General features: G+C 39.0%; 2 protein-coding genes across 3 annotated transcripts in view; one reads left to right on the top strand and one right to left on the bottom strand.

Moving 5' to 3' along the window:
* The first annotated feature begins 363 nt into the window (after positions 1–363).
* GTF2E2 (general transcription factor IIE subunit 2) overlaps positions 364–20384 on the top strand; it is a 68013-nt gene continuing 47992 nt past the window's right edge. Inside the window, exons 1-2 of the mRNA XM_029226240.1 lie at positions 364–678; positions 4988–5157. Of these exons, the coding sequence (XP_029082073.1) occupies positions 4992–5157 (166 nt within the window). The 5' untranslated portion in view covers positions 364–678; positions 4988–4991. The remainder of the gene's footprint in view (positions 679–4987; positions 5158–20384) is intronic.
* SMIM18 (small integral membrane protein 18) lies at positions 11210–19436 on the bottom strand. Of its 2 annotated transcripts, none has more exons than XM_029226243.1 (3): positions 19382–19436; positions 12377–12455; positions 11210–11709 (listed from the first exon to the last, which is right to left on the bottom strand). In XM_029226243.1, the coding sequence occupies exon 3, from the start codon at positions 11670–11672 to the stop codon at positions 11376–11378; it is 297 nt and encodes a 98-aa protein (XP_029082076.1). In that variant the 5' UTR covers positions 11673–11709; positions 12377–12455; positions 19382–19436; the 3' UTR covers positions 11210–11375. The 2 variants fall into 2 exon arrangements, with proteins under 2 accessions (XP_029082076.1, XP_029082078.1); XM_029226245.1 differs by having other exon boundaries at positions 12377–12436; positions 19382–19413.

Consider the following 20384-nt stretch of genomic DNA (forward strand, 5'->3'; position numbering starts at 1 on the left):
GCCTTTGCTAGCTGTGCTGTCCCGAGCAAGTTATTTAGTTTCACTGGGCCTCTTGTTTCCTCAGTTGAAAAAGAGAGAGCTGGAACAATGTTCTTCGAAGTTTAGGTGATGGTGACTGACATTTGATGTAAAGTCACAGAACATCTGATAGACAGTAACTTGAAAGATCTCGTCGCCATTTGGGTTAAACAGATCCCAGAGCACGCTGCAGGAAGATTTAGTAGCTTTACAGTTGTATTTCTGTGAAGGAAAGATTTCTTCCCTCTCAGCTGCGGCTACTTAACTCCCACTTAAGCCCCGCTCCCAACCACCCTCCCGTTGTCATGGAGACCAGGGACGCCCCAGCTCTGGATTCCCTTCCCCGGGCGGGGTACATGAGGACGCATGCGCGTTCTCGGCGGCCGAGGGGCCGCGGTGGCTGCCGGGACTGAGCTCCGAACCCGCGGATCAGGAAGTGGCGGGCGGAGCCCGTGGCCGAGTAGCTGCCTGAGACGCCGCCGCCGCCGCCGCCGCCAGTGCGGAGACCCCGACCTGGCGGGGTAGCGCTGGGCCTGCGTGCGGGCGAGCGGGGGCGCTGACGACGAGCAGGAAGCGGCGGCCACGCAGGCGTGTGCGGCTGTTGAGGAGGAGGCTCCGGGAGGCGGCGGCCGGGCTCGTAGGGCGGCCCTCCTGGCTCAGGTAGGGGCTGCAGCAGCGGGGTGAGGGGCGCGGAGCCCCGGCCCGTTGTTCCTCCGGGCCGCCTCCGCCCGGGGGCGAGCGGGCCTCCCACCCCGCGGGAGGCTGGGGCCGCCGTTCCCGGCGCGAAACGCTGAAACCTGCTAACAGCTTCTCGGGAGCATCGTCTTTTAGGCCGGAGGTTCATTGAGCAAAGTTTTGGGTTAGAAAGAGGGGAAATTCACATCGGAGAGCTGATTTGTGCCTCTTTCTGGCCCCCCAGCTTGCATTAGCAGCTGCCGTAGGAACCAGGTGTGTGGAGTTTGGGGAAACGGTGCCCAGCCACCCAAAGGCTGGGATGTAGGTGCTTCTTCCTGGACTGTTTTCAGCTGCCTTTTGGAGACCTACTTTGGAATGATTCCTAAGCTTGAGTTATAATGGTTGTTTCCTGCAAAGCCTAAAGACATTTCCCGAAACAAATAGCTGCGCTAACCACTTTTCCGTCCACCTCTACGTTTCTGTCATTTAAGAGGTGAGCAAGTGTCTATTCTCAGCTCGCCGGCTATTCATAGCAGTGTTGGCACCTGCGAGGCGCAGGCGGGAAAGAAGCGAGAGAGGAAAGAGCAGAAAGGTTGAAAGAAGTCAAATGATAAAGTGGAAAGAATGTGGGCTTTGGAGCCAGAAGATTTTCTTTTTATTTTTGGCTTCTTATTGGGGGAACACATGGACTCTCTGAGTTGTGGTTTGTTTTTTGTTAATGTCAGATGGGCAGGATGATGTGTCCTGTCTACAACACAGGTCAGTACATGTAAAACTCTACAGGTACTGCGTAGTCTTGTGAGGAAAAGTTAGGCGGAGCATGTGACGGTGAAAGACCTTAAACCTGTTCTACGTGCCATTGAACTTGACCCATAACCACACAGGTCGCCTTTGCTTGGGAGGCCTTTATCAGTATTTCAGGTCTGGAGTGAGGGGCACCTGATTTAGGAGTCAGGATATTCGTGTCCTGGCTCAGGTACTTTCAGCTGTGTAACCTTAACGATGCCTCTTCACTTCAGAGTTCACGTATTAAAATAGAAATAACGCGAAGTACCAGTTACCTCGTAGAGTTGTGAGGATCAAATGCTGTAAACATCAGGTTTTTGTAAACTGTAAGGCTTTTGTTTAAATCTGTGTTAAAATCATGGTTATAACAGCCGGGGTTAGTTATCTGTCTTTACAAGGTGAAATAAACAGATAACAGATGTTTCCTGTTTTAGGCTTGTTGCCCTCCCCTTATCACTGGGGAATTCTCCTTTCTTCTTCTGACACTTTTCCTCCCCAAGACTGCCTCCTGCCTTCCTCACCCCAGTGTAATCATTCGGTTACTTCTTTTCAGATCTAGCTCGAAATAATAGTACTGAAATAACATATATTTTATAGCTTTACTATTTAGAAAATCATTTTCACAAACATTTTCTCAGTTTATTCTTACAGTTGGGCTAGATGTAGACAGCATTGGTAGTACCCTTATTTTACTTATGATAAAATTGGATTTAGGGAGGTCTAGTGGATTGCCCAGGTCATGTTGCTATTAGGGATTAGAACGGAGGGAAGAAGGCAGGTCTTAGATTCGAGGTCCCGTGCCGGTGATTCTTGTTTTTGTTCCTTAGCTGAAGTTTACTCTGATTATTTCTTATCAATGCTTTTATATATGTATATATTTTAAATTTTATTGAAGCAGTTGGCTTACGATGTTGTGTTTAATTTCTGCTGTCTGGCAGAGTGACTCAGTTATACATATATATTCTTCATATTCTTTTCCATTATGGTTTATCTCAGGATATTGAATATTGTTCCTTGTACTATACAGTGGGACCTTGTTTATGCGTCCTACATATAATAGTTTGCATCTGCTAACCCAAACTCCCAGTCCTTCCCCCTCCCTGCCACCCCCCTGCTTGGCAACCACAAATCTGTTCTTTATATTTGTGAGTCTGTTTTTGTTTCGTAGATATGTTCATTTGTGTCATATTTTAGATGCCACATACAAGTGATAGCATATGGTATTGGTGTTTCTCTTTCTGACTTCGCTTAGTATGATGATCTCTAGGTCCATCCGTGTTGCTGCAAATGGCATTATTTCATTCTTTTTAATGGCGGAGTAATTATTCAATGCTTATATTTTTAACTTTTAGCATGCTAAGTCACGTTTTATTTATTTGATTTATTTATTTTTGGCTTAATTGGGTCTTTCGTTGCTGCGCGTGGGCTTTTCTCTAGTTACAGCGAGGGGGCTACTCTTCGTTGTGGTTTGCGGGCTTCTCATTGCGGTGGCTTCTCTTGTTGTGGCTCACGGGCTCTAGGGGCGCGGGCTTCAGTAGTCGTGGCGCACAGGCTCAGTTGCTCCGTGGCATGTGGGATCTTCCTGGACCAGGGATCGAACCTGTGTCCCCTGGATTGGCAGGCGGATTCTTCACCACTGTGCCACCACAGAAGTCCCTGTTCATTGCTTTTTAACCGAGGTGCTCAGTGCTTTCATGTTCTCAAATGTAAGCTTATTGAAGGCAAGGATTTATCTTCCAGAACTTTTCATAGGTTGTAGTACAGTGCCTCACAAACAGAAGAAATTTTTTTTTAATATATTGGTTTTTTAAAATTAATTTATTTTTTAAAATTTTATTTACTTTTGGCTGCGTTGGGTCTTTGTTGCTGTCAGCGGGATTTCTCTAGTTGCCTTGAGCGGGGGCTACTCTTTGTTGCGGTGCGTGGGCTTCTCATTGCGGTGGCTTCTCTTGTTGTAGAGAATGGGCTCTAGGTGCGCGGGCTTCGGTAGTTGTGGCTCGCGGGCTCTGGAGCACAGGCTCAGTAGTTGTGGTGCTCGGGCTTAGTTGCTCTGTGGCATGTGGGATCTTCCCGGACCAGGGCTTGAATTCGAGTCCCCTGCATTGGCAGGCGGATTCTTAACCACTGCGCCACCAGGGAAGCCCAAACAGAAGACATTTAATAAAGGATTGTAAAGCCATTAACAATGAGGCTAGAGCAATTTAAAGATGTTCTTCTGTTCATTATTCACTTAAATATTTATTGAGCTACCCCATGCTTGAAGGCTTTCAAAGTATAAGAGTCTTTTTCCTCTGGGACTTTGTTTCCCAACTTACGAACACTAGTCTTAGTAGTATAGAAATCATTTTTGTAGTCAGCTTGTGTACTTCTGAGACTCTCCATGGGGTTCTAGGGAGAGTTCAGACAAGAGAGGAATGTTTTAAAATACTTGTTGAATGACCTGTGGCTTCCCTGGTTGTACTGAAGTTGCTTAGAATTGTAGAGTTGTTGTTTTGTTTTTTTTTCCGGGATGCGGGCCTCTCACCGCTGGGGCCTCTCTCGTTGCGGAGCACAGGCTCCGGACGCGCAGGCTCAGCGGCCATGGCTCACGGGCCTAAGCTGCTCCGCGGCATGTGGGATCCTCCCGGATCGGGGCATGAACCCGTGTCCCCTGCATCGGCAGGTGGACTCTCAACCACCGCGCCACCAGGGAAGCCCAGAATCGTAGAGTTTTAAAACTGGGAAAAAAACCCAAAGAAGTCTAGTCCCACCTCCTTCCAAATCAGGAATTTCTGTAGGTATTTCTAACATATTAATCCAGCCTCTTCACTACTTATGAGAGTCCACCAGTTTTAAAATATACCTTTTAATTTATAAGCAATTCTGATGGTTCTCATTTTTTTGCAATGAGCCTAAATTTGTCTCCTAATTTCCACCCAGTAGTCCTGCTGTTGTTCCTAAAGCAGCATTGTCCAATAGGAATACAGTGTGAGCTGCAAGTGTGAGCCACACATGTAATTTAAAATTTTCTAGTAGCCATAATTTAAAAAAGAAAAAATAAGGGAAATTAATTTAATATTTTACTTAACCCAGTATATCCAAACTATTATCACATTAGCGTAATCAGTCTAAAATATTTCAGTAATTTAAAAGTTCTTTTCGTTGTATTGAGTCTTTTAAATGCAGGTGTATTTCACACTTAGAGTACATCTCAACTCTAGCCCCATTTCAGGCCCTCTCTCAGCACTTCTGCCAGTGGCTGTTTGTTATATTGAACAGTGTAGTTCTAGAGCTTTAGAGAATAATCCTATTTTTCTTTACTAGTGCCTAGCACAGTGCTTGGCATATAACAGGCACTAATTAAAGAATTTTTTGAGTGAATGAGTAAGTGAATAAATACAAGTGCTAGAGAACTAGTAATAAAAGGTAATTCTGTTTGGGAAATAACTCTTGTTGAGACCTGTGGATTTGGCACATAGATTTGAGTTGCTGGAATCTGTATTAAAGAAACTTATTTTTATCTTTGCAGCATTATGGATCCAAGTCTCTTGAGAGAACGGGAGCTGTTCAAAAAACGAGCTCTTTCCACTCCTGTAGTAGAAAAACGTTCTGTATCTTCTGAGTCATCTTCATCATCATCAAAGAAGAAGAAAGCGAAGCTAGAACATGGAGGATCATCAGGCTCTAAACCAAATTCTGGTTAGTAGAATTGACTCTTTTTTTTTTTTTTGCAGTATGCGGGCCTCTCACTGTTGTGGCCTCTCCCGTTGCGGAGCACAGGCTCCGGACGCGCAGGCTCAGCGGCCATGGGTCACGGGCCCAGCCGCTCCGCGGCATGTGGGATCTTCCCGGACCGGGGCACGAACCCGTGTCCCATGCATTGGCAGGCGGACTCTCAACCACTGTGCCACCAGGGAAGCCTGACTCTTTAGGACTGTTCAGCTTTTATTTTTTGGGAAACCATTTAGTTCATTTTTCAGTTCCTCATTCATATTGTTTGTTAGGTACTTTGTTAAGTGTAAGGGATGGGATGATGAGAATTTTTTGCTCTTAAGATGTTAATAGTTGTTTTGTAGTTAGAATTTAGGTTATTATCTTTAAGAAGAAAAAACACTTCACTGAGGTTTAATCTATATACTGTACCGTTCACTCGTTTTAAGGGTATAACTCAAAGGTTTTTAGTAAGTTTACAGAGTTGTGCAACAACTATTACTACAATTGAATTTTTGTTCCCCCCTCAGCCTCTGATAATTAGTAATCTACTTCTTTCTCTATATATTTGCCTTTTCTGGACATTTTATATAAATGGAATTGTACAATATGTGTTCTTCAGTATGTGGCTTCTTTTACCTGGCATCTGTTGAGATGATAATGTTGTTCTTCTTCTTTGTTAATATGGTATATTACATTAACGGATTTTCAGATGTTAAACCAACCTTGCATTCTTGGAATAAATCCTACTTGGTCATGGTGTGTAATCCTTTGTTGTGGGATTCAGTTTGCTGACATTTTGTCCAGGATTTATCCATGTTGTAGTATGTATCAGTATTTCATTCCATTTTATTGCTAAAGAGTATTCCATTGTATGATATATACCACAGTTTATCTGTTCACCAGCTAATGGACATTTGGATTATTTCCACTTTTTGGCTATTATGAATAGTGCTGCTGGGAACATTCACATACAAGTCTTTGTATGGATGTGTATTTTTTTCCTCTTGGATAGAATTCCACTTAAGAGTGGAATTTCTTGGTCATATGGTAAATTTATGTTTAATTTTTTAAGAAACTACCAAAATGGCTCTACCATTTTACATTTTCACCATCAATGCATGTGGGTTCCATTTTTTTTTTCTTATTCTTGCCAACACTTGTTATTCCGTGTCATTTTGATTGTAGCCATTCTGGTGGGTGTGAGGTGGTATCATTGTGGTTTTAATGTGCAGTACCCTAATGACTAATTATGTTGAACATCATTTCATGTGTTATTGATCATGTGTCTTTTGGTGAAATGTCTATTCAGAATTTTTTGCCCATTTGAAAAAATTGGGTTGTCTTCTTCCTACTGATTTGTAAGAGTTCTTTATATATTCTGGGTACAGTTTCTTGATCCAATATCACAAGTGTTCTTGGTGTCATATTTAAGAAATCTTTGCCTAACCCAAGGTCATAAAAAATTCCTCCTATGTTTTCTTCTAAGAGTTTTATAGTTTTAGCTCTTAGATTTAGGTCTGTGATATGTTTGAGTTGATTTTTTTATGTATGGATTAACATAAGGGTGTAAATTCATCTTTTTGTGTGTGGTTATTCGGTTATCCCTGCACCATTTCTTGAAAAAACTTTCTTTTTCCCATTGACTTGCATTGGCATCATTGTTGAGTATCAGTTGACTACAAATGAGAGTTTTTTCTGGAATCTAAATTAGGTTCCGTTGACTCATATTTCTGTCCTTATGCCAGTATGATATTCTCTTGATTGCTGTAGCATTCTAGTGACATTTTGAAATTGGGAAGTGTGGAAGTAAGTCCTTCAGTTTTTTCTTTTTTTCAAAGTTGTTTTGGTTTTTCCTGGAGCCTTTGCATTTCCATATAAATTTTAGGATCAGCTTGTCAGGTCTCATCTGTAAAAGAGCCAGCTGTGATTTTGATAGGGATTGCATTGAGAATTGCTATCTTAACAATATTAAGTCTTTCAGTCAATTAACATGGCTCTCTTTCCGTTTTTTTAGGTTTCTAATTTCTTTCAACAGTGTTACGTAGTTTTTAATGTATGTCTTGCTTTGTTAAATTCTAAATATTTTATTCTTTTTGATATTGTGAATGAAATTGTTTTCTTAATTTGATATTTGGTTTGTTAATTGCTAGTATATGGAAACACAGTAGATTTTTGTACACTGATCTCAAACTCTGCAACCTTGCTGAACTCATTATTTCTAGTTTTTTTGTGTGGATTTTTTAGGATTACCTATATGTAAGATTTTGTCATCTGCGAATAAGAACAGTTTTACTTCACCTTGCCAATATGAATGCCTTTTCTTTCTTTTTCTTGACTGTTAACATTGGCTAGTAATAGAAGTAGTGAGTGTGAATATCTTCTGCTTGTTCCTATCTTAGAGGGAAAGCATTCAATCTTTCACTATTATGTATGTTAGCTGCAGGGTTTTTGTAGGTGCCCTTTATCAGGAGTTCCCCTCTATTTTTAGTTTGTTGAGAGCTTTTAATATAAATGGGTAGTGGATGTTGTTAAATGCTTTTTCTGCATCTATTGAGGTAATCATGTTTGTTTTTATTTTTTATTAATATGGTATATTACATTAATCTGTTTTCAGATGTTAAACCAACCTTATATTCTTGGAATAAATCCTACTTGGTCATGGTGTGTAATCCTTTTTATTTGTTGTGGGGTTCACTTTGCTGAATAATCTACTTCTGTAATACTTTGTACAGAATTTTTGCTGATATTTTGTACAGGATTTTTGTATCTGTACTCCTGAGGAATATGGTCTGTAGTTTTCTTCTCTTGTGCTTATTGGGGTATTTCTGGCCTCAAACGATTTGTGAAGTATTTCCTTTTCCTCTGTTTTCTGGAAAAGTTTGTGAAGGTTTGATATAAATTTCTCCTTAAATATTTGATAGAATTCACTAGGGAAGCCATTTGGGCCTGAGCTTTCCTTTGTGGGATGCTCTTGGTTGAAATTTCTTCTTACAGATCTATTCAGATTTTCTATTTCTTCTTGAGTTAATTTGGTAGTTTGTCTTTTTAGGGGTTTGTCCATGTCATTATCTACATTGTCCAAAGTTTTTTAGAGTATTCGCTTTTGATTTCTATAAGGTCAATAGTGATATCCCTCCCTTCTTTCATTTCTGATTTTAGGAATTTTTTGTTTGTTTATTTGTTTTTGTTTTGCTTTTTGGTTAGTCCAGTTTAAAGGTTTGTCAATTTTGTTGATCTTTTAAAAAAAACAACTCTTTGTTTCACTGATTTATCTGTTTTTCGTGTTTTTAAAAATTTCATTTATTTCCACTTCAGCATTTATTATTTCCTTCCTTCTGCTTATTTTGGGTTTAGTTTACTCTTAGGCTATTATCTTTTAGACAGCTAGGTCAGTGCAACTTAACTCACAACAGAAATTATTTACCTCCTTCAAAGTGTAGCAGTGTAATCTTTATTGATGTCATCTTGTTAGATGTTCTTCAAGCTGTTGTACTGATGTTAAAGCAGAGCCAGTCTTTCTACCAAAGGAGGTTTATCATTCTTGTTAGCACGTGCATTAGGTTTGATTATCTCTCATTACAATGAAATTTACATGAATTCATAATAAAATTTTACAAATTGTTTTAAACATTAGCAGAGACCTGCTCTTAGACCTGGTCTCTTTGATCTGCTTAAGAATATCTTTGCTCCAAAATCTCAGTGGCTTAAAACAACAAAGGTTTGTTTCTCTTTCATACCACATGTTTATCATGTGTTGGCAGGGGTCTTAGCTCATTACAGTCACTCAAGGACCCAAGCTGATAGAGTAGCTGATATTTCAAATGTTGTTGGTTTTGTTTCAATGCCCGAGGGAAAGAGACCTCTGGAAGATCTTGCCTGGCAGTTAAATGCTGTGGTCTGGAGGTGATACACATCAATTCCTCTCACAGCTCATTAGCCAGAGCTAGTCACAGGGCTCTACCCAGCCAGTTCCATGTGCTCAGAAAGAGGGGAGCTGGAAATACTGGGTGTAAACACTGAAGACTACCATACCACCCTAGCTCGGGGCACTACCATTGGATTGCCCAGTCAGCTGCTTGTCAGGTGTCCTGGTTTAGCTTCCCTACTGGCCATTCTCTGTACAAGTCAGTGATTTTTCTAATCGTGAATCTGATGATGTCATTCTCTGCTTAAGGCTGATCATTGCTTTTCAGACAAAGCCCACCTTTTCCTGCAGCCTACATGCTGTACTTGATCTTGTCCCCCTTATCTATTGTGCCTGTATCTCATTTTTCTCCTTGTACTCTGTCCTAATGATACTGGCTTGTTGCTACTCTAACATGCTTCACTCTTGCCTCCTGGCCTTTGCTCATATTATTTCGTCTTCCTGGAACGTTCTTTCTTACCTCCTTCCCTCTTTCCTTTGGTTAACTCCTATTCCTCTTCTAGGTTTCAGCTTTAAAGTCATTCACATTTTCCAATTTGTGTTTATTGCTTGGCCTTTGAATTCCCAGAGCACTCCCTGTTTCTGACAAAGCTATTGTGTGCCACTGTGATTGCATGATTACTTGTTTGCCGTTGTAACCTAATCCCTCACACATGGAAGCACTCAGTACCTATTTGTTAAATGGCTAAATAGATTACAGGATAGGGTAGGGAAAAGGTAGTGTATGTTACCAAAAAATCTAGTTATCAAAGGACCTGTATGCTTCCCATCTATGGCAAGGACCCCAAAGTTTTCCATTTATGAAAATGTGGTTTTAACAAGTGCTCAGAGTAGCTCTTGGTTACCAGAATATTTTGTATACCTAAGTTCCACAAGTCCTTTGAAAGTTGGTTATGTTATTTTTTTTCTAATGTTAGAAAAATATGTAAAAACATTGTGTGGAAAAGTGATTTCAGACTGGCATGTAGGGCTCTTTAAGTTGAAAATGACAGATACTTATTTTTCACTTCCCATATCAAGTATTTTCTGTTTTGCCATAATTTTCAGTTGCTTCTTAATGTTGATGAGACACATTTAGTTAAGTGCCGTTACTTCCAATTATTTTGTTATTTTGAGTAATGCTATTGTAAACATCTTTGTATCTTCAGTTTTTTCTTTTGAAGTAATTTCTCAGAATAAATTTCCAGGAGTGACATTTCTGGTCTAAGGGCAGTTATAGTGTAGTGGTTAAAAGCATATTTTGGTTTGCTCATGGGTAGCAGCAAAATAGTGTCAGGGTTATAAAATATAATACTGTACAGCCTTTGGCATTCCAAGAAATAAGATTGCCATATTTCTTAATAGGTGTTAAGTGGTCCTAGCTTTTGACTTGCTCTTGACTTTTTTGGCAGTCTTTTTTTTTTTGGCCACACTGCGCGGCTTTCGGGATCTTAATTCCCGGACCAGGGATTGAACCCAGGTCCCGGCAGTGAAATCGTCCAGTCCTAACTACTGAACTGTCAGGGAGTTACCTGGCAGTCTTTTTGCATTGGGTATCTTAGTCCTTGGGAGTGTGAATGCGAGAGACATAATGAAAGAACAAGCTCAAGAAATGCAATTTAGGGGGGTATGCTAGAAAGTTTTAGTTTGAAAACAGCTCATCTTAGACCATGTATTTCTTACTAAACAGTAAGTCAATTTTATGAAAAGTTTATGCAAGTGTCCTTGTGACCTTGCTGAGTGTTTTGAGTCTTTTTTTTTTCACACTAATCCTACATAAAACTTAAATCTTTAAAAATATTTTAGTTGTCTTCAATAAACTAGAAAGTATTGCTTCTTAGTAAGTAGGGACTTGCGTATAAGTGGGAATATTATACTATGGATTTAGATGAGTATTTTAAGTAGCATTTTAATTACCAAAATATATGAAGCATAGTACTCTGTTTTTTAGTTCACATGGTTTGTTTAGGTATGTTATTTTGGGATCATTAGCCTTTCTTTTGGTTTCCAGTTTACTTTTTAATGCCTAGTATTGAGTTCTAGGAATCTTTTAACTAGTTTTTGAAGTGTTATTTTAAATAGATTGGTAAATTATTCACATTTGTGAAAGTTTTACAGTATATTTAATGAAATCGATACACACACAAAAAGTGCATATTTAACTTGTTTTTCCCTTCTAGTAGAAATCTTTTAATTATTCGTAGTCGGTTTTGTAGTAACGGTTGACCTCAGAAATTTTTCTTTTTTTCTCAGTAATTGACGGCTGTTTTCAGAGCTTTTGTTCATCTTATGTAGAGTACTAGACCACTTCAGTTTCACGTTTTCTGATGTTGTCCATCATACTTCTAAGAGAGTTCGGTTCATTTTTCAAGTCTTTCACAGTTTTGTTTTTTACACAGCAGCAGCAGTCAAGCGCTTCATAAAGGAAAGCCAGCACCACTAAAGATACCACTGTAAATATAAATAAAAGCAGAATGACAAAGCAGGCAGTGTTCCAGTTATCATGGAAGGGGTAAATTTTTTGAACTTGAAAACCAAGGTACTGATAAACAGATGTAGTTGTTTCATTCCAGAGGCTTGAGCTCTGGGAGGCCATTCTTAGAGATTCCACTTCTTATATAGCTCGTTTGAATCTGTAGAAAGGTAGAAAATGAATATATGTAACCAGACTCTACAGATTGGTCAATTCAAATGTCAGTTTCTAAGATTTGTTAGTAAATTTATATAGGCTGCATGAGTATTCCTTATTTTCTGTCAGAATTAATGTCTGAATGGTATTCTTGAAATTTTTTCGATATCTGTGCAGTGTACTATGTAAACGATACTATGTATTTTTAAATTTATTTTATTTTTTTATTTTTATTTTTTTGCGGTACGTGGGCCTCTCACTGTTGTGGCCTCTCCCGTTGCAGAGCACAGGCTCTGGACGCGCAGGCTCAGTGGCCACGGCTCATGGGCGCAGCCGCTCTGTGGCATGTGGGATCTTCCCGGACCAGGGCATGAACCCGTGTCCCCTGCATCGGCAGGCGGACTCTCAACCACTGCGACACCAGGGAAGCCCCCATACTATGTATTTTTTAATGTATATCATTTGTTAGACAAATATTTATGATCAAGCTTCATATACAGAAATTAACTGCTAATGGAGGGAGAAAAAAGGCAACTGAATTGGTTTAAAATTTGATTAAAGCACTGGTCAGAGAGCTGTTATCTACAAAAAAAATCTTAGCATTTTAAAGTTGTGTTCTTCAAACTGTCTGCAGAAGAGCTTTTCCCATTACCCTTGTGGATGCTTCTCACCTTCTTGGTTCAGTGTATTTCTGTCTATTTCCACTCCTTTAAACTTCCAGGACAGGTGATCTGAATCAGGAAATAATGGCTGAGTGAAAAACAGTAGAGAAAGAAAAGCCAAATAATGACAGTTTTCAGAATAAGGATAAAACAGTTTTAGATTAAAGTTGCCTATGAAGAGACCTTAATCTTAGGATTTTTTTTTGGTTATGTATATGATAGTCTTAAATGTTTCATAATACCTAAATGACCTATGGACAGGAATATTAAAAACAGGCAAATGCAGCATCCCAAAGGTATGTATTATTAAATTATTATTCCATCTCACAGAATTAGCCAGTGAGTTAAAGTTTCACTGTTCTTGCATTAAGCTTTGCTCTTGTTGACCTGATACTTGTTGGGCCTTAAGTGGGACTGTAAAGATTGAAGATTTGATAGTATTAAAAATAATAAATCATTTTATTAATCATTCAAAAATATCTTTTTAAGGGGACTTCCCTGGTGGTCCAGTGGTAAAGAATCCACCTTCCAATGCAGGGGACGCAGGTTCAGTCTCTGGTTGGGGAACTAAGATTCCCACATGCTGCAGGGCTACTGAGCCTGCGTGCCTCAACTACCGAGCCCACGCGCCTCAACTAGAGAGCCCACGTGCTCTGGAGCCTGCATGCCCAACTAGAGAGAGAAAGCCTGAACACCACAACTAGAGAGAAGCCCACATGCCGCAATGAAGATCCCGCGTGCTGCAACTAAGACCTGACCCAGTCAAAAATAAATAAACAAAAACCCCCAAAATATCTCAGGTTTTTTGAAAAAATTATAAAATACCTCTATATACTAAGAAACTTTTTGAAATGAGAGGAAAAAACCCCGTAGTTCCACTTCCCTAATTCAGTGACTGTTGTCAGTTTGTGTGCTTGCTTTTATGAAAGAAATGAATTATTTTGTGTGATTTTTTTGCTACATAGTTGTAAATAGACTTTCATTCTTGTAAACAAATGTTTATTGATTACCTACTGAGTAACAAATCCTTTTTAGAAAAATATTTATTTATTTGGCTGCGCTGGGTCTCAGTTGTAGCATGTGGGATTTTTGTTGGGTACACGGGATCTTTAGTTGTGGCATGTGGGATCTTTAATTGCGGCACGCGGGATCTTTAGTTGCGGCACACGGGATCTTTTAGTTGCGGCATGTGGGCTCTTAGTTGCGGCATGTGGGATCTAGTTCCCTGACCAGGGATTGAACCCAGGCCCCCTGTGTTGGGAGCGTGGAATCTTAACTGCTGGACCACCAGGGAAGTCCCAACAAATACTTTTCTAAGTGCTGGAGATAACTTGTGTGTGAGAGTCTGTTTCATTTATAGAAAATTTCAAGGTACTACAGAAGTATGAGTATAATAAACACCCATGTGCTTATAACACAGCTTCATTGATCAATTCTTGGCCAGTCTATATCTCTGCCCACTTCAATTCCATGGATTATTTTGAGGCAAATCCCAGACATCATGCCACTTCATCTAGGAATATTTCAGTATATATCTCTTAAAAGGTGAGGACTCTGTCTTTAAATATAACCACTATATCATTTTCACACCAAAAAAGATTAAAAACTGACTTAAAACCCCCCAAACATAACAATATAATTCCTTAGATTTCTGTTTTCTTTATAAATATAATTTTAAAACTTTGGGGTTAATAAACTAATATTTTCTAAGGGTTTTTTTTCGTTTTTCTTTAAATCTGATTTGCGTGGCAGATCATCTCACTTCTTTGGATGGACTTGGTCTCTTCCTTTTTTCCTTCATATATTTTGAAGGTTAAATTGATGATCTGAGGCCAAAAGTATAGGCTTAATAAATTCATTTTTTCTTGTTGGATTTAAGAATCCATTTATGGTGCTTGGTCACCTTTCACCTTGAAATGAGGGACAAGAGACTAATGGACAGTAATTGAATTAATTGCTTCTTTTCCTGGGACATACAAAAATGCATTGTCTGGAACACAGGTATTTGAGTAACTTCCCATTACATTACAGTATTTCAAACTATGTCAAGAGACCCAGCCCTTCAAAGTTACTCTTTTTTTTTTTTTTTTTTTTGCGGTACATGAGCCTCTCACTGCTGTGGCCTCTCCCATTGCGGAGCACAGGCTCCGGACGCGCAGGCTCAGCGGCCATGGCTCACGGGTCCAGCCGCTCCACGGCATGTGGGATCCTCCCGGACCGGGGCACGAACCCATGTCCCCTGCATCGGCAGGCGGACTCTCAACCACTGTGCCACCAGGGAAGCCCTCAAAGTTACTCTTTTATCTTTTGAATTTTTCTCTTCCAAGCACACCCTTATAGAAAGCAGGCTGCTGCGTTGTACAGCTCTGGGGAGCACTAGTCATGTTTTGTTGTGGGGTGGGTGCCATTCAGGTAGAATACAGTGTAAATTGGGGTTGTGCAGTGTGGAGTCCTGATAGGCTACCCCTCCACCTCTGCGTTGTTGCTGCCTCTGAACTTAACCACCTTTTACACAAATACTCAAGTAACCTATAGAAACTAACTCAAACGGAGACAAAAGTTAAGTCCTTTTTGATCCAGCCTTGCTGATAAGTGTCATGAATGCATGTGCACAGACACACAAATGCCTGAAAAATGTTCAGCTTTGGAACTCCCTTAGGATTTTTAGCACTGCTAAAATGCAGATATTCCTGGGAGGGGTAACAAACATTGTTACAATTATTTTTACTTCAGTGTGAATGAGTTTCAGGTGCTTTTTAAAAAGCAGAGCTAATAGAGGAGAGGGAGAGGAAGAAGATTAGGACCTTGGTGAAAAGGGGGATTGTGCGACTCATGTGGGTAGGTAAAGAACAGGAAGAATTGCTTGAGGGTCTGTCTAATAATTTTACCTTGGCTAACCTAGCCCTCTTCAGCACTGATTAAAGTATTCCTTAGACTTTCTGTTAAGGCCTTTCAGGTTGATTCCTTTTTAAAATTTGGGAATTTCTTTTGAAGATTTCTCTGGCATTAGAACTGACTGCAGGGGAAACAATGGTAGGGGAGGGAGGAGAGAGTAGAGTGAGGTAATTTCTACATTATGCCTCTGAAATTAATCTACCCTATTAATTAACATTAATTTAAACTGCTATTTCATTATTGATATCAAAAATATCATTATAGCAATTTAAAATAAAAATTAAAAGCATCACCTATGGGCTTCCCTGGTGGTGCAGTGGTTAAGAATCCGCCTGCCAACGCAGGTGACACGAGTTTGAGCCCTGGTCCGGGAAGATCCCACATGCTGCGGAGCAACTAAGCCCGTGCGCCACAACTACTGAGCCTGCGCTCTAGAGCCTGCGTGCCACAACTACTGAAGCCCGTGTGCCTAGAGCCTGTGCTCCACAACAAGAGAAGCCACTGCAGTGAGAAGCCCGCGCACTGCAACAAAGAGTAGCCCCCACTCGCCGCAACTAGAGAAAGCCCGCAGCAACGAAGACCCAACGCAGCCAAAAATAATAAATAATTAATTTTAAAAAATAGCATCTCCTATAATCTTATCTCTGTAACATATCAAACTTGTGAGTTTTTTCTTTTATCCTAGACATTGGCTGTATAAATCTCTAACTCATACCTGGTTGAAATTATACTGAATTTATTACTTTGTATTTTAATTTATTATGAGCAGGCCTTTTTATTTTTATTTATTTTAATATTTATTTCATTTATTGTTATTTTTATTTTTGGCTGTGTCATGTCTTTGTTGTGGCGCGTGGGCTTCTCTCTAGTTGTGGTGTTCGGGTTTTCTCTTGTTGAAATGTGCGGGCTCAGTAGTTGTGGCATGCAGGATTAGTTGCCCCGCGGCATGTGGGATCTTAGTTTCCCGACCAGGGATCAAACCCACATCCCCTGCATTGGAAGGCAGATTCTTTACCACTGGACCACCAGGGAAGTCCCATGAATAGGCCTTTTTAAATTTATGGTGACTTCTTAAGACTGGGGAGAAATTGTAAAGACTAATAATGTAAGTTACTGTTTCAAAATGAAATTTTAGAATGATTAGAAAGTTGGCTTAAGGAACTTTATATTCTATTTATTTTTGAGGTACAAGTGAACTGCTTAAAAAATTTTCAGGTCCCCTTGCTCCTAAAAAATAGAGCGGGAGGGAGGGAGGGGGAGAGATGGGAAGGGAGAGATAAGGGGAGGGAAGAAGGGGGGCAGGCAGACAGACACACAACTAAATTCACTTACTTTGAAGTTAACTTGTACCCATCAATGAACTGTTCTTCTGGTTAAATTAATGTAGTATACTCACACAGTCGGCTGTTAAGCATGAATGAGGTGACTGTAGTGACATGGAAAAATTTCTAGGATATGTTTTTAAGTAAACAAAGTGCAGGAGGAAAAAGGGAAATAATATCTATTTTTAGTTGCTTGTATCTGCACAAAAATCTTGGGGATATATAGAAATTAATAACAATGATTATTTGTGGGGTTGGTTGGAGAGTAGAGTCGGGAGACCGGGATGTGTGTGAGACTTGTCAAGATGTACCTTGTTATATTCCTTTGGTTTTTGAGCCATTTGAGTGTATTATTTATTCAAACCCAGAAGTACTCCTTGCCTTTGGTTTTTAATAATCCATTGTGTTTGGATTACTTCTAAAAAATTAGGATTAGTAAATTGTGACTTTGGTAAGACTGTGTACTTTATCCACACACAAATACGCTTATGATAATTATACTTGCGATAGTGACTGGATAGCAGCATGTGCCATTTCCAAGGGTACTTGTAAGTTTTGTTAGGAGCATCTAAGCAGTTTTCAGAAAGAGTATATATACATGTCAGGTTTATGTTGTGAATGATGACAGTGTGCCATTTGTGAGTGTGTTGATAACTGATGAGCATCTCAAAACATTCACTTTTTGTTAGCTCCTGGGCATATCTGGAAAAAGTAAACCCTGTAATATAGATTCATTTTCTACCTTAAACTTAATGTGGTTTATTCTTTCAGAGTACGGTAGAGCTCTAATAATTTTGTGTGTTAAGTTTAGGATAAAATCTAAATCTTGCTTTGATGAATTAGACATAATTAGATACATAGAAAGATATTTATCATTAGGATTTTCTTGTATTTTGAGACTATCTTTGAAATTAAAATGTAAATTTATGTGAAGCAAATGCCGTAACATGCCTTACGAAAAATGAGAGCAAACAGTAAAAAATAGGAACAGTCTCTTACATATATAATTTTTAGTTTATTATTATTTTCCAATATATTCCCATCATCTATTTTTCCTCCCATTTTAAAAGGCCCTAGTGAAATATTTACAAGGATAGGACTTGGAACTGTTCTGGAACCTTGAATTGCCAGATCAGAATAAAATTATGCTTTTGCTCTATTTGTGGAAAAAGGCCTTGAATTGAATTCTCTAGTGCATTTAAGCATATCACTTTGAAATATGATCAATTAATCATAATAGCCTTTATATATAGAACAACGCACCCAACGCTGGAACTCTCTGGCTTAGGCCATGTCTTCAGTTAGTTTGGCTAAACAGCAATGAGCCTCCATCTGTACTAACTATAGATATATTGCCAGTAAAATGTAGGCTGATTATAATGTTTAAAAAATGTGGGTGGCAGGAGTTTTGTCTACAATTTACCTGAAATTTGAGTTATGAGTTAACTGTTTTATTTGACAAAGTTATTTTTATTTGATCTGAGACTTTTTTTTTGAGCTCCCGTACTTCGTATAGCAAACAGGAATGTTTTCTAGGCAGTTAACCACATTGTACTGAACCTGGAGAGATCTAATATCTTCTTACAGCAACCTTTGGGCTTTGTAAGGGATACTTTGCTCATGCTAGCAGAACACTGGTTAAGAAACAGAAGGAATAAAAATTATGAAAAAAAAACCCTTTAAAATTTAAAATAGATTTACCAGCAAAGAAAAGGACAGAAGTTGGATCTTAGGTCAGTATATATAGGTAATATCCTGGAACTCTAGCATTTACTAAATAATTATTTTTTCATGCTTTAATATTGTAGAATTAGAAATTCGGTCAGCAGTTGAATAATAATTTTTAGTAGGCATGAATGATTGCTGTTAGCTATGAAAGTAATCACATTACCTTGAAAGGTACCCTCCTTCCTCCCATAACCAATTCTTCTTAGAGCATATTTTTATTTTAAAATTTAGTTTATCAAAACGACTTACTGTGTATTTATTTGAAGTTTGGTTTAAGAATAACTTTAATATTATATGGAAATACTGTGATAAATGTATATTTTTGTGGCATATAGAAAATGAAACACTGCTTAAGAAGGTTTTTATTTAATAGCATGATTTGTATGTTATAGTGATAGAGACTTTAAAATTTGTAGGGAATTATTTTAATGAAAATGTATGAAAGTCTAAAGCTCTATAAATGTCTCTTTGGTTACAGTATAATGCAGCCTACGTAATGGTACCTTTATGGTCTTTTTATTTTTATATAAAAATCACAGTGTGATAATTTATTGGCATTCTCTGCATCCACACTCAAAGTCAAATAAAATTTTGAATTATTTTCTCATATTCCTTAAAATACAGCAAACTTTCTTATAAATAACTGCTTTAAATTTGCACATATAATCAGAAAGCTTTAGTCCTGGATTTGCTTTTAGTCTAGATTTTTCTTTAAGAAAAATCCTTTGTTAAGACAAACCAAACTGCTGAAATGAAATAGGTCGGAGAAAATGAAATTTGCAAGTAACCTCTTAACATCACATGCATGTGGCTTACTCTGAGGTCTGGATATAGATTAGGTTCATAGAAAATGTAATGATTTTCTGTTAAGGCACAGATGGTAAGGGTGCTTATCAAATAGCAAAGATAGTCTTCATATTTTCATAATAAAATCCTACCAAACAATGACATGAATACATTTTTTGGGGTCTTCAGTAGGAACAAAGCTTTCTGCTTCGTTTTTATGGTAAAATATTTATATTGTATCATAAGGACATGTATTATTAAATGAAAAGATCGTATAACCTACCTCTTGTCTGAAAGGCTGCAGTTGAAGCGATGGTATCCGTCTGTTTGTAATGCAGTCTAGTGCACAGCCAAGATGGAGCTGTGCTTCTATTGGTTGAACCACAATGCAGCTGACAGTTTCCTCTACGTGCATTTGCATTAAGTCCTGCCACCCTAGGAGTAAATCATTCATAAACTTGAATAGAGCCGTCTGGGTTCTCAACTGTCACCCCTTATTTTGGCCTTATTTTTTTGTCTTTAAGCTAAATTTCTGCATAGAAATTTGTGAGTTAGTAACAAATTGATGATTCCATAGTGCTTAGCTGTAGAATTTCAGATCCTTCAGTGATTATTTCAGTGCTAGGGCTAGAAGATAATGTCAAGAGAGGCAGTAACCTGGGAAACAAACAGTCCAGGTTTACCAGCGTGGTGTTTCCTCCATGAAGTGTGCATAAGATCTCATAAATGATAATTGCTTTCTCTCTTTCTAATACTTGTTATTTACGTAAATCTTGCTCTCTGAAAGTGATTATTTCTATGTGGTGGTTTGATTTAGATGAAATTCTGAGGAAGAAGAAAGGAAATAAGGTTTTTATTTCTATTATTTGGGAGAAGGGTAAGTTTTGGTAGGTACACCACCTGTGTTAAAAAAAAAAAGCAGTCTGTGAAAGTTAAATAGCAAAAGAATCCTCAGTTGGATGTGTAGAGATAGAATGATTTTCTTACAGTGTATTAGAGTTGTGGTCTAAGCTTAACAGTCAAGGTTTTTTTTTTTTTTTTTGCGGTACGCGGGCCTCTCACTGTTGTGTGTGGCCTCTCCCGTTGCGCGGCCATGGCTCACGGGCCTAGCTGCTCCGCGGAATGTGGGATCTTCACGAACCCGTGTCCCCTGCATCGGCAGGCGGACTCTCAACCACTGTGCCACCAGGGAAGCCCAACAGTCAAGGTTTTTATTTATGGGAGTGGCTACTAGAACAACAGCAGACTGGGTAAATGCTATGCAGACTTATTTTTTAAAATTATGG

The sequence above is a fragment of the Monodon monoceros genome, unplaced genomic scaffold (assembly GCF_005190385.1).
Source record: "Monodon monoceros isolate NGI ecotype Baffin Bay Population unplaced genomic scaffold, NGI_Narwhal_1 Super_Scaffold_17, whole genome shotgun sequence".
Taxonomy (NCBI): domain Eukaryota; kingdom Metazoa; phylum Chordata; class Mammalia; order Artiodactyla; family Monodontidae; genus Monodon; species Monodon monoceros.

What these genes read in the sequence shown, in the direction of transcription:
- SMIM18 (XM_029226243.1), bottom strand. Translation starts at nt 11,672, where the DNA reads ATGGCCTCCCAGAGCTCAAGCCTCTGGAATGAAACAACTACATCTGTT.